This window comes from Ailuropoda melanoleuca, chromosome 6, assembly GCF_002007445.2.
Source record: "Ailuropoda melanoleuca isolate Jingjing chromosome 6, ASM200744v2, whole genome shotgun sequence".
In the NCBI taxonomy this organism is placed as follows: domain Eukaryota; kingdom Metazoa; phylum Chordata; class Mammalia; order Carnivora; family Ursidae; genus Ailuropoda; species Ailuropoda melanoleuca.
In genome coordinates this window covers 17,877,502-17,900,172 of record NC_048223.1, presented here as the reverse complement: position 1 = coordinate 17,900,172, position 22,671 = coordinate 17,877,502, and the positions used below count along the sequence as shown (strand labels likewise).

The following is a 22,671-nucleotide window of genomic DNA, read 5'->3' as shown; positions in this document are numbered from 1 at the left end:
GTCCATACCATCTGCTTGTTTATTAACCATCTTCATTCAGCGGAGCCTGGGGGAGGGGTCCATCAAGTAGCAAACAGAAGGTGTACTCACGTCTAGTGGGTTAGAGATCAGATTCAGAAATCTGGGGTGTCTGCATGGGTCTCCCTAGGGTTCACTGGGCATGACAGAGGCCCCAGCACTGCCCTCACACTAATGAGCAGCCATTTTCTCTGCACAGCTCTCCCCGGATTGGATCAGAAGAAGCGTGGTGGCCCCAGAGCATGCTGCCTCCTGACGCCCCCTCCACCCCCGCTGTTCCCACCACCATTCTTCAGAGGGGGCCGAAGTCTGGTGAGTACCTTAGGACTGGTGAGAAAAAAGAAATGCAGGCTCCCCAGTGCCCGCCACACAGCCCCTCACGTCCCCCCATTTGAGGTGAGTGGCCTCCAGATTCTTCTTGAGGGATCCAACCCTTTACTCTCATGCAGCAGGTTGAACCCTAGAATGGGCATTTTGCAGTTTCTTGTGTGTGTACGTTCTCCCGTCCTAAATAAGTTAGGGAGGGAGATTCTTCTCAGCAGGAAATTGGATTTGGCAAAGTGTCCCGTCTTCCTGAGAGCAATGAGGTGAATTTATAACTTTTGAGGCTCCCTTCAACTGCTTAGATACGGAATTTCCCCTTTCTTCCCAAGTATTTATGAAATTCCCTTCCACAGCCCGTATTGAATGTAGGCTGTTTCCGTGAAGGGACGCAGGAAATGGTCCCTCGATAGCCATACTGAGGTGTGAGACGGAACAGAGTTTGTGAAGAGGGAAAGAGCAGGATTTGGGAAGCTGAACTAGAAGACAATGGGCCAGGATATTCTAGGGACTTGGGATTCTCAAAATTTTCCAGAAATTCTAAGACCTCTACTGCCCAATGCAGTGGCCACTAGCCATATGTGACTTAAACACTTTTAATGAGGCCAGCTCGAGTTGAGACGTGCTGTACATATGGAATACACACTGGATTTTGAAGACTCAGTATGAAAAAAGAATGTAAAATGTCTTATTAGTATTTTTTAATATTGAATATATGTTGAAATGACAATATTTGGGACATATTGGGTTAAATATATTATTAAAATTAATTTCACTTCTTTCTTCTTACCTTTTTTTATGTGGCAACCAGAAAATGTAAAACTACATATGTGGCTTGCACTGGTGGCTTGCGTTTTATTTCTGTCAGACAGTGCTATCCTAGACATTGGATAAAGGCCCCTGAAATGAGCTTCCTAACTCCATCCAAAGTGGCTATTCTATCTCTATAACCCATTCAAGACAGGTATGTCTCAAGAGAGAACAGGAACTGGGGGCTCAGGAGGTCATCTTCTTGGGACACCCTTTGGGATGTCAGGGAACCAACAGTCTTGAGGACTGGCCTGGGGAACAGGTCTGTGTCCAGGGTGGTGACCCTTCTTCTGCCCCCCAAGTCTGACCTATCACCATGTGTTGCTTTGCATTGAAGCTTCTCTCCCCAGACATGAAGAATCTCATCCTGGAACTGGAGACCACACAGGCCTCATGCGCGCAGGGATTGCTCGGCTCCCCTGGGCCTCCTGGCCCCCAGGTTGGTACATTCCATCACATCCTCTCCTGCTGTCTTCTGTTCAGAGCAGTGAAGCCCACTGGAAAGTCTCTTAGACCTGCCCCTTTTAAAGTGATATGGGGGCTGTTTTTCCTTCTCTAGTTCACCTCCAGCTCCAGAGCCACATCGATAGCACACTGATTCTTCTTCTCTGGGTGAATTCTGGCCTCCCAGCCTTGATTTTCTCATCTCTGCAATGGGGATAATAATTACCCCTGCACTACTAGATTTTGGTGGTGGTGAGGGGTCCAAATGAGCTGCTGCCTGAATGGATGTGATTGATATATTAATTATCATCAAACACTTGGTGACAATGGGTTGCCCCTTCTTGACCATTGACCCTTCCCAGTAGCCAGAGAAGTGCCTGAATTTGGTGCAGGAACATGGAGAGGTGATGGGGAACTTGTTCCTCTGAGCTTCATTTGGCCCCCAGGTGCTGTAACCTGGCAGCCTACCCCTTCCCACTGAAGCTAAAGGGAAGAGTGAAGAGCAGGCACAGTGTTAAAGAAACGATATTCTAGGCAGACAAGAGTACCCTCCAGAGACCCTGTCTCACAGGCCCTGGCTCCTCTGGCCTGCCTGGGAGCAGGGAATCCATCAAGGAGGAGCACCCCTGGCCTGGGGCTTGGGGCCTGCCATGGAGAGGGAAAAGAGAGTACAGGCAGGAGTCAATTACCCACGTGCCTTATGAATTCTGTCAACCCTTCCTGGGTAACCTCTCCTATGGCTTCCCATCCCAGGAGACTAAGAGCCAAATTCCTCACCCTGGGTTACAGAGCCCCCACCCCCCCCCAGAGGACCCTACCTGTTTCTCTTACGTTATCTCAGACCACCAACATCGCCCACCCGATGCACGTCTCTTGGGTCATGAAGTATGCCAAGCTCTTTGCAGCCTTATGCCCTTTGTGCTTATAGCTCTGGCTGTGTGGAGTGTTCTTCCCTCTGATTTTTACCATGGCCAGCTAGCTCCTTTGTCAGAACAGTTTACAGGCCAGCTTCTTAGAAATCCTTCCTCAACCACCCAGTCTAGAGGAGCTTCCCCATCACGTCCATCCCAATGGTGTTCTTACTGGTTTTGTTATTGTCCCTGGTCTCTTTGGTCTTCCCTTTGTAAAATATAAGCTCTCTGGCAAGAACTGAGCAGCTGTGGCCTATGGGTCTGGCGGCCGTCTGTTTTTATAATCAAAGTTGTACTGTCTCTGGCTGCCTTTGTGCCAAAAGGGCAGAGATAAGTGGCTGTGACCAGAGATACTGTATCCAAGGCAGAGTCTAAGATACTTACTATCTGCCTGTAAACAGAGACAGTTTGCCCACCTCTGGTCTTGAGAGCAGGGACATCGCCTATTATCTTGTTCACATGTTGTGCCCAGCCCACACCAGGGCACGGGTTGTCCTAAGCTCTCCATAAATATTTGTCGAATGCGATAAAAACAGGCCTTTGAACCCAGAATTACCCAGAGACTGCCACAGCAGGGCTGGGAAGTCTGCAGAAAGGCAGGATGGGCCCCTTGAGGGGCACCTTTCCCGTGGATTTCCATCTTCCCACCCCTGGCAGTCTCCTTGGGTCTCAGCGCACGGTGAGGACCAGAGGGCAGGGGAGGGAAAGGGGGATTCTCTGCTGACTTCAGACCGGCAGCTCTCTAGCCATGCTGTACATCTCAAACCTCATGCTGTCGTGTGAGTTGTGCGGAGAATGTACTGCACAACTGGGGCGGGGGGTGTTTTACCCCCTCTGTTGCCTTAGAACACAGCGTAAAATGCTGTTCCCAAGGAAAGTGAGATCTGTGGACCAGGAACATTGGCATCACCTGAGTGCTTGTTAGAAATGCAGAATCTGGGGCGCCTGGGTGGCACAGCGGTTAAGCGTCTGCCTTCGGCTCAGGGCGTGATCCCGGCGTTAGGATCGAGCCCCACGTCGGGCTCCTCTGCTGGGAGCCTGCTTCTTCCTCTCCCACTCCCCCTGCTTGTGTTTCCTCTCTCACTGGCTGTCTCTATCTCTGTCAAATAAATAAATAAAATCTTTAAAAAAAAAAAAAAAAAAGAAATGCAGAATCTCATTCTGCCCTCCCCCTTCATACACACACCCCCTGCTATCCGAACCTGCATTTTAACAAGACCCCCCCCCCCGCACTGAATTATCTGCACATCACAGCTTGAGAAGCCCTAAGCTAGAGCACAATGGCCCGATAATAAGAAATGAGAGAATGGAACAGTATTCATTCATCCTGCCAGGCATGTGCACGGTCCTGGGGCTCTCTGTCACCCTGGGCTTCAGGCTTTGGGGAGTGGGGAACCTCTGCCCCTCTGAGTCACACTTTCTGGGAGCACTGGTGCCCACTGGTGCTTCCTGGGCTTTGATCCTTGAGGACTTGTATACCCTGCACCTTGCACTATCCACCCAAGCTGCCCCACGCAGCTCTGAAATGAAGGGGTGCAGCACTGAGGGCCAGGTGGTGGGGCTAGTGCAGTCCCCAGTGGGTCACTGGGTGGGTGGCTGTGGAGGTGGGGTGGTGAGGCCACCCTCCCAGGAAGCCCTCTTTCCACACAAGGGTACCCAGACCAGGAGGAGTGGGGAGGGAGAGAAGTGGAGAGGAGGGGAAGGTGGGAGGGTGAAAAAAGTGGTGAGTGGGGGGGAGGGGAGGGAGAAAAGGGGGAGAGTAGGAAAGGAAATGAAACAACACTTAACAACACCCCCCCCCAGCCAAACAGGAGAATAAACCAAAGATGGTGGTTTCCAAACTTATCTGTTCATTAGCATCCCCAGGGAGCTTCAAAAATTCCTGATGCCTGTGCCCCTCTCCTTTAATTGAGATGTAATTGATCTTGGTCTTTGAGATTTTCAAAAGATCCACAGGGGATTCTAATGTGATAGCTGAGGGCGCTGTTTGGTATTTGGAAAAGTCTCATAGGCATCATATTTCAAATAGGCTTTGTGTTAGGCGTGTTCACCTGCAGATCTTGGGGATGAAGTAGTGGCCTGGTGCGGTTTGATGGATTTCCTCTCTGCTGTACTAGGGAGTGTGGAAAGCAGTTAGCCCACTGAGCATTTCATAGACGTGTGAGCAAAAAAGCAGCTGCATTCTGGCTGTGGATGTACCAAGCTTTAGTGTAGTAGGTGCTAGAATCCCTGAGCTGGAGTCAGCCCCACGCATGTGGCTGGGAAATGGGACAAAAACGCACCATTGCCCACATTCTTAACATCTTAAGGGAGGCTTTCGCTGTACCTGGTGCCTGTAGATCCAGCACAGGAATTGCTAAGTTGGCCGCTCCTGTGCGAAGCAGAACTTCCCCTTGTCAGGGCCCCAGGGAGAGCTGGTGAGAGCAGCTGGAAAGATGAGAGAAGTGGCGAAGCATCTTGTTTTCAGCAAACAGCTTTTCTTGAAGACTCTTTAGTTGTAACCATGGCAATACCGGAAACAAAGCTCAGAGAAAGCTAGAAGAGGACAGAGAGACTAGGTTGGAGGGCACAAGAATGTCCTTCATGGGGTCTTTGGAGCCCTGAGTCTGCACAGGGAACCACACTGCTGGAGGAGTCCAGTGCACCAAGAGCCTCCTTCCTAGTCCTGCCCCCCTTACCACCTGTCCTGCCTTGGTTTGATATGTACTTCTTCATTCCTTATCTTGATGGTGTAGGGTCCACCGGGACTTCCTGGCAAGATAGGACCAAAAGGAGAAAAGGTATGAGCCATTACTTTCTTTAGTCTACCTCTCCTTGGTAATTCCAGCCTATATCCTGGGGATGTCATAGAGAATTTTCTGGTTGAGATTTCAAAGCATGTGCTAATTCTGCCTTAGTGCATGAGGATGGGCTCCATAATGATGGGGCTGCTGCTGCAGGTGTGAGACCCCACTGGTGTATTTCATCTTGGCCCACTGACATGGCAGGGGTGCTGTGAGCGGCCAAGCAACCAAGCCACATGGTCATGCCCAGCCATCAGCCCTACTAAGCTCTGTGCTTCCAGAACTTCTCTTCCCAAGCAGCCTCTGCTTACCTGTCTTCTTCATTCACAGGGGGAGCTTGGCCTACCAGGAAGGAAGGTATGGTCCATGCTGTTCTGTCAGCATTACATGGGCAACTGTGTTCCACGGGTGAGGGGTGGTGTGTGTGTGTGTGCGCACGTGTGCATGCACTTCTAGGGGTAGGGGGAACCAGCAGTGCACTTCTTCTGGCCCCAATACCCAGGTGGACAGTGATCACACTGCCATTCTGATGATGACAGTGAGCTCTTTCTGCCTGTTCTTTTGCTCAAGAGCTAGATAGAGCCTGCTACTACCAGACATTTGGACTTCTCCCAGGGGCTGCCAAGCCTGGCCAAATTTCCCCCAACCTCAGACCATCTCATCCTACCACCCATTAGAGAAACCCTCCAAGGCCCCAACGAGTGGCATGAAATGACTCTCACTGTCTATTTGATTACACTGGAACAATGTGCAAAACAGAAGCAAATGGCTTTTGCCTTTTGGCCCAGCTGAAATAAATGGGAGTTACTTAAGGTCACAGGCACTCCGAGTGAACCAAACACATGTCATCAAGACTCTCATTCATGTCAGGAAAGAGTAAACCAGCAGCCACTCACTGTGGTCAATGGATGCTGGCGCTGAAACTGTGGGTCTCGGGGATAGAAGAAGGTGCAAGACTTTGGCCAAAAAAGATGCCCATGATTCTAAATATAAATTACTATTTCTCTGGTTAAATGTTTTACTCAAATGGTTTTATTATCAATAAAAGCCTCAAACAAACCTTTGCAACACAAAACTATATCCCTCCAGGGCCCAGATCACAGCTCCAGGCAAGTCACAGTGGTTATCAGAAGTGCTGGGCTGGAAAGGATTCTTGGATGGTCTCCATGCTCAGAACTAATGAGGACCATGATAGATCAGTGACATCTGCCATGAACATGGGCAGCAAGAGCAGAAACCAGTACACATGCCAGCATTTGTGATCTCTGGTTTAGGGGTTGAGCCTTCCAAGTGTCTAGCGAGGCTAACTGTAAAATTAGCCAATGGCTGCAGAGGTTGAGATGGACCCCAAGTCCCTGCTCCTGCTTTCTCTTATAAGCCTTGCTCTTCCATAGCTCCTGGCTTAGGCTGGTTTCCCTAGAAGCAGAGGTAGAGGCCATGTGTGCCATGTGCAAGCGAATGACTTCTGGGAAGTCTCTCAGGAGGATCCTGAGGGCCGGGGGACCTGGATGGTGTAGGGGAAGAAGCCCAGCTTGGACGCGATGTCAGATGAAGTCCATCTTCAGCCTCATTCCTGGGGGAACTCTGGAGTGTGAACTGCACCACAGAGTTTGTCCTGCCTTGAGGTTAGGGAGTTGAGCTGTTAGCTGCAGGGAGAACAGGTACAGAAATTGCTGGGCAGCTCCAAGTGCCCATGGGCAAATTCCACAGTTGCAGTTGCAGGATTGAGTTGTGGCAGCAAAGCACGTAGCCCCTGGGGGATGAACACAGTGAGCGAGTGAACAAGTTTTTGAGGAAGTACCAACAGCGTCTGCTAGTGCACCCCAAATAAAACCCTATCCCATTCTACACTGTATCCTTGGGGAGAACCTATTGCAATGCAAGGGACGTTTGGGTGGGTAGAGGTGTTAAAGATCAAAAGCCAAGAAGTTTAGAATTCCTTCTCCACCACCTTCCTTTCTTCCCCCCCCACCTTCCATTCCTTGGGTAGAATAAGATCTTATGTGTTGATACATGTGATACCAAGGACTTGAACTTGTAACTAAGTGGCCCCACTTTCGAGGCTATCAGTCTTTGGAAGGTGGGGATGAGGAACCCAAAGGGCTTGATTAGCGACCCCACAGTTTCCTTTGAGCCCCCAAAACAAATCTTATTTCCTGGAAAGAGGGAAACAAACGCAGTCGTCCTGACTTTTGTTGTTCATTTTTGAAGGGTAGAGCCGGCCCCCCGGGTGTTCCTGGCATGCCTGGGCTAGTCGGCCCTGAAGGACCCAGGGTAAGTTTGGCACACTCTTGGGGCTCATGTGGTATCAGAACATGAGGGGAGAAGATGTCTTCCCCTGGCCTTTGGTACATAGTGAAACTCATGTCCTTAAGAAGAGGAAGAAGAGAAGAGAAGGACTGCCCAGATCCCCAAATACTTTCTCCTTCACTTGGACTATAAGACCTTGGTCTATCCAACAGCTCTACCCCTGTTGGGGGGAGAAATAAGGGCCTGCTCCCTTCCTTCACAGGGGCCATCTTTCCCCTTTGTCCTCAGAGTTAGCATGTAATTCTTTGGTTTCCCTGAAAAGATCCCAAGAGGGGCTTGTGTCTGGAAATCTGTTGGCAGGACACTGGGCTATATGCTCTGATTTATTTACCAGCTGTATTTATTATGGGAATAGAAAACTGTGTTCCCAGCCCTCTTAGGAAAAGTCCCAAGGATATTTTTCTAAAAATCCACTGTACTGAGCTAAACTGTCCAATATGGCAGCAACTAGCCATATGAGTCCTTAAAATATGGCTGGTACAACTGAGGAACTGAATTTTTTTATTTAAGTTTGAATTTAAAGACCTTTACTCAGTTCGGTTATTTGAAAATCTTTAAGCACGTTTGGAGCAACTTGAATGTGTGAATCTGCTTTTTCAACTCTAAATTTTATGAAATCTAAATACAGATCAAGTATTTTGGATGAAAATTTAATGCCTGAATTGGGTGTGATTTAAATGTAAAATACACAACAGATTTCAAATATTTATTACAAAAAACAGAATGTAAAATGCCTCACTAATTTTATATTGGTTGTATGTTCAAATGATAATTAGATTAAATAAAATGTTATTAAAGTTAATTTTGCCTGTTTTAATGTGACTTCTAAAAAAAATTCTTAATTAGGTACAAGTATCTTCTATTTCTACTTTTTAGCCCTGGTATAGAATTTTTGGCATAGACGGTACAGAGCCCACCCATGAGTCTTAGCCCCCTGTCTCAGTAATGCATGCCCAGAGGCTGATGTTCACTCTATTTGGCTGCAAACCTAGGGTGAGAGTATATGGAAATGCCTGAAAGGCCCTCCCTATGCGAAGAACAAAGCAGGTGAAGTTTTTTTGGGGTGCTGACACTTAGTCCTGTGAGGCCCCAGTGCCCCCATGCTCTCCCCCTACCCTCTCACAACCCACTCCAGGAACAGATGGAGCATTTACAGCATCTTGGCATTTATTTTGGAGATATGCTCTGCCTGGGGCAATTTCATTTTATGTTTAGTCTTAAATACCAGATCGAAGTGTAGACTATGGAGCTTTGAACCCATATGGAGTGAGCAAGGGAGCATGTGGGGTCCTTAGATTCACCAGCCAGCCCCGATGTTCCTAGTTCCATCCTAATCTTGCCCATGGTTCCCTGGGTTCTCTTTCTCTAGTAAAGTCACTACAGGTCTTTTCTCCCTTTCTAATTCCCACAGGGTGAAAAAGGTGACCTGGGTATGATGGGCTTGCCAGGGTCAAGAGGACCAATGGGCTCTAAGGTCAGTGTGTTGGTCCAGGTGGACAATCCCAAGTCTTCTCACTAAGGTTCTGGAACAGCTGCTGTCCAAAAAGATGGGGACTGCGTGGGGCTGCCATCCCAGGTTTGGGGAACATCAGAGATAATGGAAAACCCAGTGCCAGAGTGAATGCCTTTGTCAGCCCTTTGGGGGACATCATGCCTAGGACACAGGGCATGGAGATGTCCTTCCTGCTGTTCTCCTGGGCAGGGAGAGTCCAGTTTCTAAATAACAAAGCAGATGGAAACCTTTTTCAGGCCTTTGTGGTTAAGAAAAGCAATGTTCTTTTTAGGTCTGGTATAAACATAACCCTCAGGGACATCTTTGTGTTTATTGTAACAACCCCTGCTAAAACTTGCAGCACCAGGTGGGGGACAAACCTGACCATCACATTCAGGGATTCCTTCCATTCTTGCACCAAACTGAAAGGTTCTATAGGGCCGATCCTAAATATACCTTTTGCTTTCTTTTAGGGCTACCCTGGATCCAGAGGGGAAAAGGTTAGTGTTTGTCTCTGATGGCTTCCCAGAACCTGGTCTGGGCTGTTGGCTCTGGGGTCAATGATGAGCAGAGGACAGACCCAGGTTTCTCTTAAGTTAGTGACTCTAGTGACCATTCCTAGGTACTCCCCTGTCCTTCGTCATTGGTCTGAGAGAGCAGTGAGGGGTCTCCTAAGGCAGGGCACGTGGGCAAGGGAGGAGCTCCGTGGAGGTAGAGCAGCTCACGTGGAGCAGATGAGCAGCTGAAGGTTGTGCCCAGTGGAGACGGAACACTGCTTGCTTGGGCACTACTGGAGGAAGATGGCTGACGTGTGTCTTTAGACTAAGCTTCCATCACACAACCTTCTCAGCTGTCAAAAACCAAACCAAACCAAACAAAAAAACCCAGCCAGAACCTGGGGACAAATTTCCTACAGGATGAGAGAGGATCTGGGACCAAGAATTTTCTGTGAGTTGTCTTTTATTAATGCAAAGGGTCTTTGTGGTCCAAATAAAAGGTAGATCACAAAGCATTCATTCCTTCCTTGGGCAAGTCACCTAATCTCTGAGCTTACTTCTTTGCCTATAAAATGAGGGTGTTGGTTTAAGGAGCTTTCATTGTGAAATGCTCCAATTTTCCGCCCAGGGTATTAAGTCTGACTCTCTCCTGTGGTTTCCTCCTAGGGATCCAGAGGTGAAAGGGGTGACTTGGGTCCCAAAGGAGAAAAGGTAATGGCCTTTGCATGTAATGATAAACTACAATGAAAGTGGCAGCCCCTTGTGGGCTGTCCAGCTGACTGGCTGGCTGACTGAGTGACTGACTGGGCTCTTATCTTGAAAACAGTGATCACATTCTTCCACAGCCCTCTCAGGCCCTCTCTCAGAGATAGTCACTCTATGTGTTTCTCTCTTCACAGGGTTTCCCGGGATTTCCTGGAATGCTGGGGCAGAAAGTAAGTACTTAGAAGTGGTGAAAAGAGTCCTTGGTAACAAATTAGACCTTCTAGGCACTACACAAAGAGCTCTGCCTCTCTGCCCAATGGGCAGAGGAAGTGGGTTTTGCCATGGAAGGTTCTGGTTGGGAAGAGGAGCAAGTTGCCACGCACATTGATTAGAGAGGGTGCCAGCATGGTCTGAGACCTCCCTCCAGTTCAGTGGGAAGGAGAGGACACCCCATCTGGGTGGAGAGGCCTTTCTTTGCCTTTCCTGCCTCTCAAGAGGGCCATGGTGATGTTCAGAAGCAGAAGGCATCATGACAGTGGGATCAGATCTGAGCTGCCATGGTCAAGGGGCCCAGTGTGAGGCACAGGCATTTTGGCCTCATGCCATTGCTGGCGACACCCAACTCAGACCTTCTTCGAGGGTGGTACATGTACCACCAGAGGTACACAGAGTTATTTTAGCTGGGTGACAGCAAACATTTTTTTATTTGATAGTTAAAGATTTTATTTAAACAGTTAAATATTTCGTGGGATTTCATGGATATCTTGCTGGAAACAAGGCTTAATAAAATTGGAGTTCATTCAGTTGAATTAAAGAAAAAATAATGAGCAACTAACGATAGCATGCAGATATGACAAAAATTGTGAAAGTGGCAATTGACTGGCAGATTTCTGGAAACCTTAACTTAGGGTTAGGGTCTGGGGAAGAATGAGGGGTGGCGAGAGGAGGTGTCAGGGGATAAAGAGAGAGCGTGAGAGCGTACCTAACTGGCCACTGAAAACACCTCTATCTAACATTGTAATGGTGGTTCCTCATGCTGAAAGCCATTGACCTGGGAGGTTGTCATTTTTCCCTAAACCTCAGAGCATGGCATATTCTTCAAACATACAAATGCATGCTTTCTTAGTATCCTAATTGTTTTCCAAGTTTATCTTGAAGTTTTCTTTTCCAAACTCAAATAAACAATTTTTATCTGACCTCCAGCCAGGAGGGCATATTTAAATAATTTCAATCCTGTGATAGTAATTTATTATTATTTATCACTGCCTTAAGCAATCAAAAACTCTGTTCCACAAGCTATTCCCTAGGTGGAATGTCGGGTTAAAAATAAATAATTATATAAACAAGTTAAAGGAAACATCAAAAGAGAAAAAAATAATTTGATTTAAAAGTATTTAGGCTAGGTCTTCATTCAGTGCAAGAGTGAACATCAAAGAATAATAAAGTACCGTGGAATTGAGTATGACAGCTCCTCTGTCCTCTGAGCCATTTACTTGACTTGCCATCTAGAGTTCTTTTTCCCTTTCGTGGCAGGCTGTTTTAAGACAAAGATGATATGATAACGATAATTAGGTCTTAGAAATTAGATCAAGAACTTACAGGCTGCTTTCAGTTGATGAAGAGAGGGCCCACACTTCCTTCTGCCAATCTTTAAAAAAAAAGAAACAAACAAACAAAAAAAACCCACTTATACTGTTTATGCTGCTATTTTCTCCAAGCCAGACAAAACACCCCATGAACCCCCCCCCCCAAATAGCCAAGGTAAATCATACAAACATAGAATCCATGTTATCCTCCCACACTCTTTCACTGCCTAGACGCTGGAGGATGTGACACGTTGGAAAGAAATCAGAGGTTTAAGAACAGTTCTTGGTGTGGCAAGATGCTAATGCCTTGGGTAGGGACGAATTTGTTACATTGGCCAAGTGACAGATAATTTCAGAGCTTTATGCTTCATCTTTACTCTATGTTAGTGTTTCCTGAAATTTTCTACTGTGTTTTACTTCCTCTGACTTCCATGTGAAGAGCCTTCTGGGTGTTTGTTGTTCTCTCTGAGTGCCTGGGGGAGCTCCTCATGGACACTGGCTACAGACTAACAGAAACTCTCATGGTTGCTTTTGCTAAACAGCTTTGTGTTGGTGCATTCTGGGCTCTAGAGGGATAACTGGAGGTAGGAATGATGTTCTGTGGGGTCCCTGACCCAAAGAAACAGCAGGTGGCTCTGGAATCCTAGAAGAACATGGGGAAGAAGAGAAACTATGATGGAGAAATGCATTTAACAAAAGGTTGGCCTTAAACTATGGAATTCTGCAATTGGTGCATTCAGTTCTGATAGCTCAGAGTAGGGCTTTTCAAATAAGAGTACTGTTGACATTGCTTTCCATGCCTTTTACAATAATTATATTGAGCATGTGAATATATGTCTGGAACATTTTTCCCCACAGTTCTCATCTAAATCAAATGAAAGTGAGCTGGAACTCAAAGCAGTTTTTACAGAAGAGTAGGGAAATGTGTAACCCTAAATAAAGGTCATTACATGCACAGCAAATTTCCAAAGATGATAGCTGTCGAAACTGTGTCCAGTCATTCAAAAACTCATAGATTGGAATTCGTGCTAAAAACAAAACAAAACACAACATAAAATTTTGACTAAAAAGGAAAGCATTTTTCCTTGACTTCGTGCCATGTTACAGGCACACGTGTCAGTGAAATGCAGGATTCTCCTACTTTGGCCATTCAGGATGGTGATTTGGGACACCAAAATGTGTGCTGCCCAGCAGCTGTCTCTCTCAGATAATAAATAACCCACCCAGGGTAACCTTCTCCTTTCCTTCCTCTTCCTTGAAAAACCTATCTACCTTTCACATGACCTCATCACTTTCCCAATCTCCCACATTGGCCATTGGAAGAGGTCTGGAATGATCAAGTGCCCTGTCCTCATGACCAGTGTTTGGATGGACCTGTAGAGATGTGCCTGCCCCACATGCCCTAATTCCTCTCTTGCTTTTCCTTCTTTTTTCCAGGGTGAAATGGGTCCAAAGGGTGAGCCTGGGATAACAGGACCCAGAGGACCCAGAGGAAGACCAGGAAAACGAGGCAAGCCGGTAAGAATCCCAGTATTTACCATGCCCCTGAAGTCAGACCCTCCTGACACAGGTGGGTGGTATAGAGAGGCAGACAGCTGGAGCCAATCAGAGACATTCCATAGGCCCAATCCCCAGCATCCTTGAGGCTGGTGGGCAGAAAGAGCACCACTTCCAGGAGCTCCTGTTTCTCTAGGCTAACTAAGGTTTGAAGCAGGTGGGAGTGAACACTCCATTCAAACAGTGTCCAAGGCCAGAAGCAAGAGTGGATCTTTGGTTCATAAGAATGGGTCTATCTTAACGAAAGCAACTGGGAGTAGAACCCAGATCTGGTTGTTCATCCAGAAAACTTGATTTTTGCCTCAATGCCACAGACACAATGGAGTTTTGGAGAACAGCCCAAATATTTCTTTGCTGTTGAACGGTCTTCTGGGTCTCAACAATACAGTGTTTTTTCCTGCACCCCCCCTCCGCCGGGAAATCAGACCCCTGATTTGTGACTTCCTTTATGGGCATTATTAAGGGCTTAGGGAAATTGTTCATTCTGGACTCCCCCTGGTCAGCAGGCACTGGTGTCAAACCATGTGATGTGATAGGGAGAGGAATGATGAAGGCACATTTGCCCTAGCTGGCTTTAGAGCTGTACTGAGTGCCTCAGAGAAACTTCTCATCTTCTCTTTAAGGGACAGGCATTCCTTTACTTTTTTGGTTGTCAGTTTGTAGGCTTTTTACTTCTTTTCCTATTATGAATGTAATATATGATCATCACAGAAAACTTGGAAAATTCAGAGAATAGGAGGGAAGTCACCTAAAGGCCTAACACCCAGACATAACCATTTCAGTGTACTTCCTTCCAGTGTTATTTCTTTGTGAACTTTCTAGTTGTTTTTGTCCTTTATATCCAATGGATAGTTGTTGTATCCTAAAACTGTAACTTAAAATCATAGCATACATATTTTTGCTCATTATTGCACATATTCATTAAGCATTTTTTAAAATTTATTTGTGAGAGAGAGAGAGAGTATGCACACGTGTGCACGAGTGGGAGGAGGTGCAGAGGGAAGAGAGGAAGAGACTCCCAGGCAGACTCCCCGCTGAGCACAGAACCCCTTATAGGGCTCGATCCCTCGGCCCCAGGATTACAACCGGAGCCAAAACCAAGAGTTGGACACTCAACTGACTGAGCCACCCAGGTGCCCTTCATTAAGCATATTTAAACTTCTTTTTTAAAATGTCTGCATCACATTTTGTCAATGAGTAAGCAGTAGATTGCTTGGACAAGAGAGGCCTAGCCAAATTATATATAATGCTGAGAGGTGAACATCTTTTTCCTTTCTCATGTTTTCATTCTTTCCTTAGGCTAGATCTGTGGTTCTCAAACTTTAGCATCTATCAGAATAATCTGGGGGCCGATTATATACAGGTTTTCTGCCTCAGGTGCAATGGTTGTAGTTCCAAGTTTGCCTCTCATCACCCCCTAGTGCATAGGCCTTACTTCCCAGAGTGTCTGATGTAATTGACCTGGCATGGGACTTCAGCATGGATGGTTGTTTTTTAAAACTCCCCACATGATTTTTTTAAGATTTTATTTATTTATTTATTTGAGAGAAAGCATGAACAGGGGGTGGGGCAGAGGCAGAGAGAGAAGCAGACTCCCCCACCGAGCAGGGATCCTGATGTGGAACTCGATCCCAGGACCCTGGGATCATGACCTGAGCCGAAGGCAGATGCTTAACCAACTAAGCCTCCCAGGCGCCCCTCTCTACATGATTCTAATATGTAGCCAGGTTTCAAAACAGTGGTAACAGTATGAAACCAATTCTGGTCTTTTCCAAGTGAACTTAAGAATGACACAGCCTCCAACCTGGATAATACCAATTCCACTATAACTTCTGAAGTCTCAGTAGTTCAATTTCAGTTTTCTAAGTCTTAAATGGCTGGCATGTCCATGACTTCACAGTGATGCCATAATTCCCTAAAAACTTGACTCAGAAAAAGGAGGAAAAAAGGGAAAATCTTTTTCTTCCCTACTGCTGATTCCATGCAGAATGTTTGATGCTTGGGGTTCAAGAAGCCTGCTGGCTTCGGTCCTTCTGGTGCTTTTCTTGGACTGTGTCTTTTCCGGTGATGGCTTGAGCAAAGAAGGCTATTTCCTGACACTGTTGAGAATGATTCAGTTGGAACAATCTTAAAACCACTCCAGGACCATGGGTGGGAACTCAGAGAAATGAGTTCATCCCTCCTACAAGATGTTATAAATAAGCTGAGTGTGTTCAGAACCCTCCCTGCCTGTCTAGTCAGCTGATACTTTAGTTGTTAGCCTTGGGAGACCGCCATGGTACTTTTTTTTTTTAAATCACGAATTCGTTTCCTAGCACAGAGTCTTATACATCGAATGTTGCTGGGCCAGCGGTACTAAGAGTTTCTGGAGGTTATCATAAGTCAATCCAACTCCTGGAATCAGAGATCCAGAAGGAACTTCAGGAGATCAGAATTTCAGGGCCAGAAGGATTTGAGAGACCACCTCATCCACTTTGGTGTAGCCACAAGGAAACTGAGGGTCAGGGCAGTAGAGTGACCCCCTCAGCCAAGCAAGCTTCCAAGGCAGCATTCGAACTTAGAGAGCTGAGACCTGCTTTTCCCCACACATCTCTCCTTACCTTCATGCTTTATCACTTGCCTTCAACCAGGCTCAGGAAAACCGCTCTTGACTCTATTATACAAATCTTCAGTGAAGGAGACAGAACAGTTCCTTGAGAGGGATCACCAAGCTTTGTGGCAGTAAAGGAATAAAGAAGAATGCCTTTCCTGGAAAGCGGTGCTCAGTGAGTGCCGCTCACAGAGACATGGCTTATTCTAAACAAATGACTGATACGCAGAATATTCCCTTATTGTTTGGTGTCAGAATCAAGGAGTGCTTCCAGCTCCTTCAAGCTGTGGCATTTCCTGTGCTCATAGTCAGCTGATGTGGCTTTTAGCAAAACAAGCCTTTACTGTGGCTATATTAAGATGGTGTGACCTCCTTTGCTATTCTGGGAGCCATCTTAGTTTCCAAGCTTGGGCAAAGGCTTAAGAACTCCCTCCATCAGGATGGAATTGGAAATAAACTCTGACCTCACAGGTCCCATATTAAGAATTTAAGAACTCCTAAAAATAAATAAATACATACAGACATACAGACATACAGACATACATACATACATAAGAATTTAAGAACCCTTTGGACATTGCCAGGACAGACTGCAGAGCCACGTTGACAAAGCGGCAGGTCACATGTCACTGTTGTGATTGGAAAGGAGTGCCCTGCCCACCTGCTTCCCAGACTTGGGGAAGATTATGTTTCATTACATGGGCAGGCCTGCCAAGGCACAAGTGTAGAAAGGGGATCCAGGTCAAAGATGTCATGCATCAATCACTGTCCTGTTTAGGCCCAACTCAAGAGCAGACAATTAGCAAATTGGGGGAAGAAACTACAGACCTTGGTTTCTGGGATCATTCCTCAGAGCAGCCCTAAAGAGGACATCTTTGCTCTTGACCCTCTCAGAACAGGCAGCAAGGAAGACATCCTGTGTGGAATGGCTACAGCTCCAGGTGTGCCTCTCTTTTAAAATCAGGCCTTTTCTAACTACATGAAAAAGATGAAACCAAGCCAGTTGCTATGATAGTCAGCTTGACCCCCCAGCCCTCGATTCTGTGCAAACTACTTTTTCACCTCTGGGAACTATTACTCTCACAACAAAGCTATGAAGGTGTGTGTTTAATGTAATGGCCCCATTTTATAGATGAGAAAACTGAGGCACAAAGCAATGACTTGCATGACCCAGGGTCTCATGGCCAATGTGAAAACCCAGGTCTCTTACTTCCAGCTCAACAGAGCTACTTCCTGTTTGTGTTGTCAGCATCTTTCTCCTCTTCCATTTAATCTGGGGAACAAGACAAATTCTGCCCACAGGGAGCCTCTATTTCATAGAGAAACATCGACGAAAGGACTGCACAAATAGTGGTGTTTCTGATCTGGGTAAATGCCAGGAAGGAAAGGGGCCAAGTTCTGAGAGCCTGTGACCAGGAGAACTGACTCTGTCTGGCAAGGTCTAGCAAGGTCCAGGAAGGCTGTGCTGCAGTGACACTACCTGAGAGCTAACAGCTGGGAGGGAGTTAACCAGGCAGAGGAGTGGAGAGGGAGTTTGGGCAGGGAGAAGGGAAATAAAAGGGATGGTGCTCTTGAAGACTGAAAATACCAGAAGGCTGGAACAAGTCTGGAAAGGCCAGCCATGCAGAGCTTTGAAGACTGAAATAAGGATCTGGGTCTTTATTCTGAGAGCAATGGAGGGCCATTTGATGGAAACAGCTCTTGTGGTAAAATAGAAATGGTCTTGACAAGCAAGCAGAGGCCTGATTCTTAGGCTACAAGTCTGTTGCCTCAATGCTAGGTGCCTTGCATGAATCTCTGCTCTTTCCTGAGCCTCTCTTTCCTCCTCTGCCTGGTGAGGGGAGTGGATTGGACTGGTTCCTTTCAGCAGTCATGTGCCATGTTTCTGGGAGAGAGCAAGAAGTAATGTCTGCAAACTTGTAACCATCACAATCTCAAATACCACTTGCTCTGAGCTTTTTTTTTTTTTAAGTAGGCTCCACACCCAAGGTAGGGCTTTGAACTCAGGACCCTGAGATCAAGAGTCGCGTGCTCCACCGACTGAGACATTCAGGTGCCCCTGCCCTAAGCTTTTTGGGAGCTTGACGGTCAAGGCCTCAAGTGCATCCTGCCCTGGGCTCCTGCTCCAAAGTGCAAGGTGGTCCCTGATTTAGATATAAATGGGGAAGGAAGTTTGCCATGTCATGTTATCATAACAGGCTCTGCCTTTCTCTCTGTCAGGGGCAGAAGGGAGATAGTGGAGTAATGGGCCCACCAGGCAAGCCTGGGCCTTCTGGTCAACCTGGCCGTCCAGGTCCCCCAGGCCCCCCGGGCCCCCCATCTGCAGGTAAGAGCTACATCGCTTCATGTGATCTACAGTGTCGCCCTCCTGGCCAGCCTCCCCAAAGAGGGCACAAGGAGATGCCTACAGAGGTCTGCCTTGTGTTTGGAGTTAGAAACTACTAGACACACTTTAATATATTTACAATTTCTCCACAGTTTGGCTCTTTCAGCTTTAACACAAGAGAGGTAAATGCCATCCTGATTCTGTTGTAGGATTTTAGAAAACAAATAGAGGAGAAAACAAAGGGAACCATGATTACACTTCAAGTGAAAAGTTTATACTTCAAGTGAAATTTACAATTTATACTTCAAGTAAAAAATAACCGGCACATATTTCATCAACTAATAACTTTCTCTAGAAAAACCTTTCACAACTCCAAGCAATTTTCTTAAACCTAGAAATAAAGATGGTGTGGCAGAATTTTCTATCTTATGTAGTGTTATCAAAGAGTCCTTGCTGGTTTATACTGAACATACAAAGAAATCATAAAAAGAAATCAAAGTCTACCACTGAAGAGGGCAGAGAAACACTGCTACCTTGTTTACCTTGTTTAACTTGATGAGCTAAAGCCTTTATTTAGTTTGTACCTTCGTCAGCTCCAAATATGATCTTTCATAGCACATTGTCTGTATAAGTAAACACAGCATCTCTGGGCCTAAGAAAACTGAGCCTCTGTTTCCTCCTCTGTCTGGTGAGGAGAGTGGGTTGAATTGGTTCCTTTCAGCAGTCATGCGCCTTGTTTCCCAGAAATAGCAAGAAGAACTGTCTGCAAACTTGTAACCATCATAATCTCAAATGTCTTTACTTTCACGCTTTGACACATAGGGTCCTTTGTCCTCAGTTATACAAAAGGAACCCAAGCAATTTTTACCATTTTTTTCTTAAGAAAATGAAGGCATTTTAAAATTCTAGATTTCACTTTTCCTTCCTGTGTTTATGGGAATATATTCACAGTCATGTCATGGGATGGTCAAGAATGTCGTAATTTGTTAGATCCTTTTTAAACCAAATTAAAGCTGACTCTGAGATTCTAACCTGCTGGGTTGCCAGGAAAATGCAATCTCAGGCATTATTGGGGTTATTTCTACTCCTCCAGCTGCCAAAAAAGAGTTGGGCAAAGATTCTGGGGATTATGGCAGAAAAAACATCAGAGGAATTCACTCCAGCCTTTGATCTGCCCCGTTCACCTCTGAAACGCCTGCTATCCAAGGACACGTGGTCCGAGGGTGCCTCGTAGCTGCCATCTTCATGCCATACTTGGGTATCAGAACATTTCCAAGCTTGGTCCCTATGGCTCAATCTCCCAAGAAGTGCCCCACAGCCGTTCCTTCTGAGACCTTACCTCCTCTCCAGGACACAGGGGGTCCCTGCCTCTCCATGCTGGGGTGATTTCCCCTTTTCCACCCTCCAGCTCCCTTGCTTCTCACACTCCTCTTATATATACTGCCACCCTTTTTAGGAGGTTTTCTCCTCTGAGAACAGAGGGCAGAAAGGCAAACAGTCTTCACATAGTACCTGTTTTCAGCAAGGGCAAGAAAGCATAAAGTCTTGCTATCTCCTTGAAATCAGGAGAGGAAAAAATAGTGGGAGAACAAACATCAGTTAGTATAACAATAAAGTGTCTTGTCACGCCTATTTCTTTTCCGCTAGGGGAACTAGATTGGAGATGCAACCCAGCCCATGTGTCCATGCCCCATAATCTGTTTCTGTGAATTGACTGGACAATCCTTATGGGGGTCCTTCCAACTACAGTTGACCCTTGAACAACGTGGAGGTTAGGGGCACTGATCCCAGTCAGTCAAAAATCCACGTATAACTTCTGACTCCCCCAAAGCTTAACAACTAATAGTCTGCTGTTGACTGGAAGCTTTACTGATAACAAACAGTTGATTAACGCATACTTTGTATGTTATATGTGTCATGATTGTATTCTTACAAGAAGGTAAGCTGGAGGAAAGAAATGTTATTAGGAAAATCATATGGAAGAGAAAACATATCCACAGGACTGTGCTGTAAAAAATCTGCATGTAAGTCACCCTGCGCCATTCAAGCCCATGTTGTTCAAGGGTCTGTTGTAGCCCTCGTCCTCCTCGGTTCTGGCACACGTAACATTCCCCTTAAGCCCTGTGATCATGAGCTGCCAGCCCGAGGGACTGAGAGCGTGGTGTGAGGCCTGAGTTTGTCTTTGGAAGGGACTCTCTTGGCCCTTGGGGTGTTGAGCAGCTCACAAAACTGATGAGTAGCCAGGATCATGGGGCGGGAGGGAGGGGGGCAGTGTGGATGCAAAGAGAGGTCATTAGGCCAGCCCTCATTTGTGTCTGTTTGTAAAGGCAGCCCTCATTTGGTTGAACCTCAGTTCCCTCCTGGGGTCTGATGCTGGGTGAGGGCAGGGCCTGGGGACCCCCAGCAACCTACTCAGATGCCCACTGTTTTGTCAGGCTCCAGGCAATTGCAACCCCATCCCTTTAGCAGGGCCAGTGTAGTTCTGCTTTCTCTCCTTGGTCTTCCAGCTCCTTCTCATTTAGCCTAGTATGTACACCTCCTGTTCCCCCCACTCCATCTTCTGCCAGATCCCAGCCTCACTGCCCTTTACCCACAGCCAATTCTGCTCTCTGTTGAGCTGGAGCATATTCCTACAGTCTCTCTGGGTCCACATGGCCTGAAATAGCATCCCTTCAACCTCCAGTGCACCCACTGAAACCATCTCCTTCCTTCAAAGCCCTCTCCTCAGCAAGGCCCTAACCAGATGCATCTCCTTCCCCTGGGCCCAAGTCACATATTGCCTCTCTGCTGTGGCCCTTCACTGCTAACTGTTTTCTGCAGCTGCGCTTTATCTTCCTTCTAGATGGCAAGTCCTTGAGGCAAGTGTCTGTGGCCAAGTCGGCTTTGCATCCCCATGGCACCTGGCAGGTGGGATGGGCAGGGCCAGGCACTGCAGGCATTCACAGACAGGGGCCATTGGGTTCTCAGTCTGTCCCCCTGGGTTATTGCACGGCAGGCAAGCTGGATGCAGTCCGTTTCTGACTCATGTCCCCTTCCTGTGCCTTCTTTTGAGTCACTTCCTTTCTGGGGGATCCTCTCAGTGAAGGGGCTGAAGAAAATGGGGCAATAATCCTGCACTTTGGGAGTATTTGGGGTAGGGTGAAGTGGGGAAAGAAGAGGAGGAAGGAATTTAAAAGAGAACTTCCCTGGGCCTAGGGCCAGTTGGATTGTCAAGAACGGGAGCAGGCCCCAAAAGTGATTCCTGAGACTACCTTTGAAGGCTGATAAAAGTCCCAAGCCCACTCAGAGAAAAATGTGTTTATCTGTACCCAAGATTCTGTACACTGCTTCCCAGAATTCTAGAACCCCTGTCCCAAATCTATCTTGGGATGTACTTGGGCTCTGTGGACCACAGGTCAAACAACCCTGGTCATATCCAACCCTCCCTTCATAGAAAAGAACTTTGCAGACAAAAGGGACTTCCCCAAGGTCACACAGCTGACTGGTGGCCTTGCTGGGCCTAGAATCAGTCTGTTGCTCCTGTCCCCGAGAACTTTCCATTTAGCCATGTGGCCTCCACAGAGGCAGAGTGAGAGCTGGGGGTGATGTGGAAACTAGTCTGTGGTGCCTCTCCTTCTCCCAGATTTCCCATCTCAGGCCTGCTCCCACTGCACAGCCTGTGGCGATGGGAGGCTCTCTGGGCAATGATGGAGAGCCAGGGCCTCTGGCTACCAGGGATGGTGGATCAGCCAGGCCCACTAGACCAGCTCTCAGAGGCCGGGATGGGGAAGTTCGAGTTGCCATGCCCTTCAGTGCCTCCTGGCAGGAAACCAACAGGCAGGGGTGACAGATGCCCTCCAACAGCTGAAAGGAAGCTGCAGGGAAACTGCAGTGGTGGCAGGAAGCAAGCGCCCTGCCCCATCCTGTCGTCCTTTTGGGAGGCCACCTCTGGTTCTGGTGCCCAGTGCTGTGGGGCAGGATGGTGCTGGGGCTGGTGGAGAGGATGGGAGCTCTTTAATACCCAAGTTATAGAGAAAAAGGTGCTGGGAGGCAGGGGAGGGAAAAAGGCAAAATGCGTCTGGGATGTAATTTGCAATAACTAAATTACAAATTTGGCTGAGTCCTTCCAGCACCCAGAGAGGGTCTAAGTGAATCACTGTGGTACCTGGGAATTGCCAGCTTCCTGCAGGCATTAATATTCTTAGATGTTTGTCTCTTGAATGGCATAGCATTAAGTCGAACATGAATTCACATTCCAGCGTCCCCACTTACTAACTGGATAATAGAACAAACTCCTGAATCTCTCTGAGGCCACGGTTCTGGAGGAGTTGTTGGGGTCACA

The 22,671-nt window shown here is 47.1% G+C and overlaps 2 protein-coding genes across 16 annotated transcripts in view; one reads left to right on the top strand and one right to left on the bottom strand.

The window, feature by feature from the left end:
* Window positions 1–22,671, top strand: part of COLQ (collagen like tail subunit of asymmetric acetylcholinesterase) — a 92,061-nt gene that overhangs the window by 59,525 nt on the left and 9,865 nt on the right. For 6 of the 12 annotated variants that reach the window (XM_019795427.2, XM_034663673.1, XM_019795429.2 and 3 more), the window contains 11 exons: window positions 218–330; window positions 1,487–1,588; window positions 5,240–5,284; window positions 5,618–5,644; window positions 7,499–7,561; window positions 9,009–9,071; window positions 9,563–9,589; window positions 10,253–10,297; window positions 10,486–10,521; window positions 13,315–13,395; window positions 18,245–18,350. In XM_019795427.2, the coding sequence (XP_019650986.2) occupies window positions 218–330; window positions 1,487–1,588; window positions 5,240–5,284; window positions 5,618–5,644; window positions 7,499–7,561; window positions 9,009–9,071; window positions 9,563–9,589; window positions 10,253–10,297; window positions 10,486–10,521; window positions 13,315–13,395; window positions 18,245–18,350 (708 nt within the window). Of the gene's footprint in view, window positions 1–217; window positions 331–1,150; window positions 1,589–5,239; window positions 5,285–5,617; window positions 5,645–7,498; window positions 7,562–9,008; window positions 9,072–9,562; window positions 9,590–10,252; window positions 10,298–10,485; window positions 10,522–13,314; window positions 13,396–18,244; window positions 18,351–22,671 lie in introns of all 12 variants that reach the window. The other 6 variants (XM_034663674.1, XM_034663676.1, XM_034663677.1 and 3 more) reach the window with 4 other exon arrangements.
* The window catches only part of EAF1 (ELL associated factor 1), a 48,139-nt gene continuing 31,790 nt past the window's right edge, over window positions 6,323–22,671 (bottom strand). For 2 of the 4 annotated variants that reach the window (XM_034663682.1, XM_019795432.2), the window contains 2 exons: window positions 11,891–11,939; window positions 6,323–7,040 (listed from right to left, as the gene is read on the bottom strand). In XM_034663682.1, the coding sequence (XP_034519573.1) occupies window positions 6,832–7,040; window positions 11,891–11,939 (258 nt within the window). In that variant the 3' untranslated portion in view covers window positions 6,323–6,831. Of the gene's footprint in view, window positions 7,041–11,739; window positions 11,826–11,890; window positions 11,940–22,671 lie in introns of all 4 variants that reach the window. The other 2 variants (XM_011219894.3, XM_034663683.1) reach the window with 2 other exon arrangements.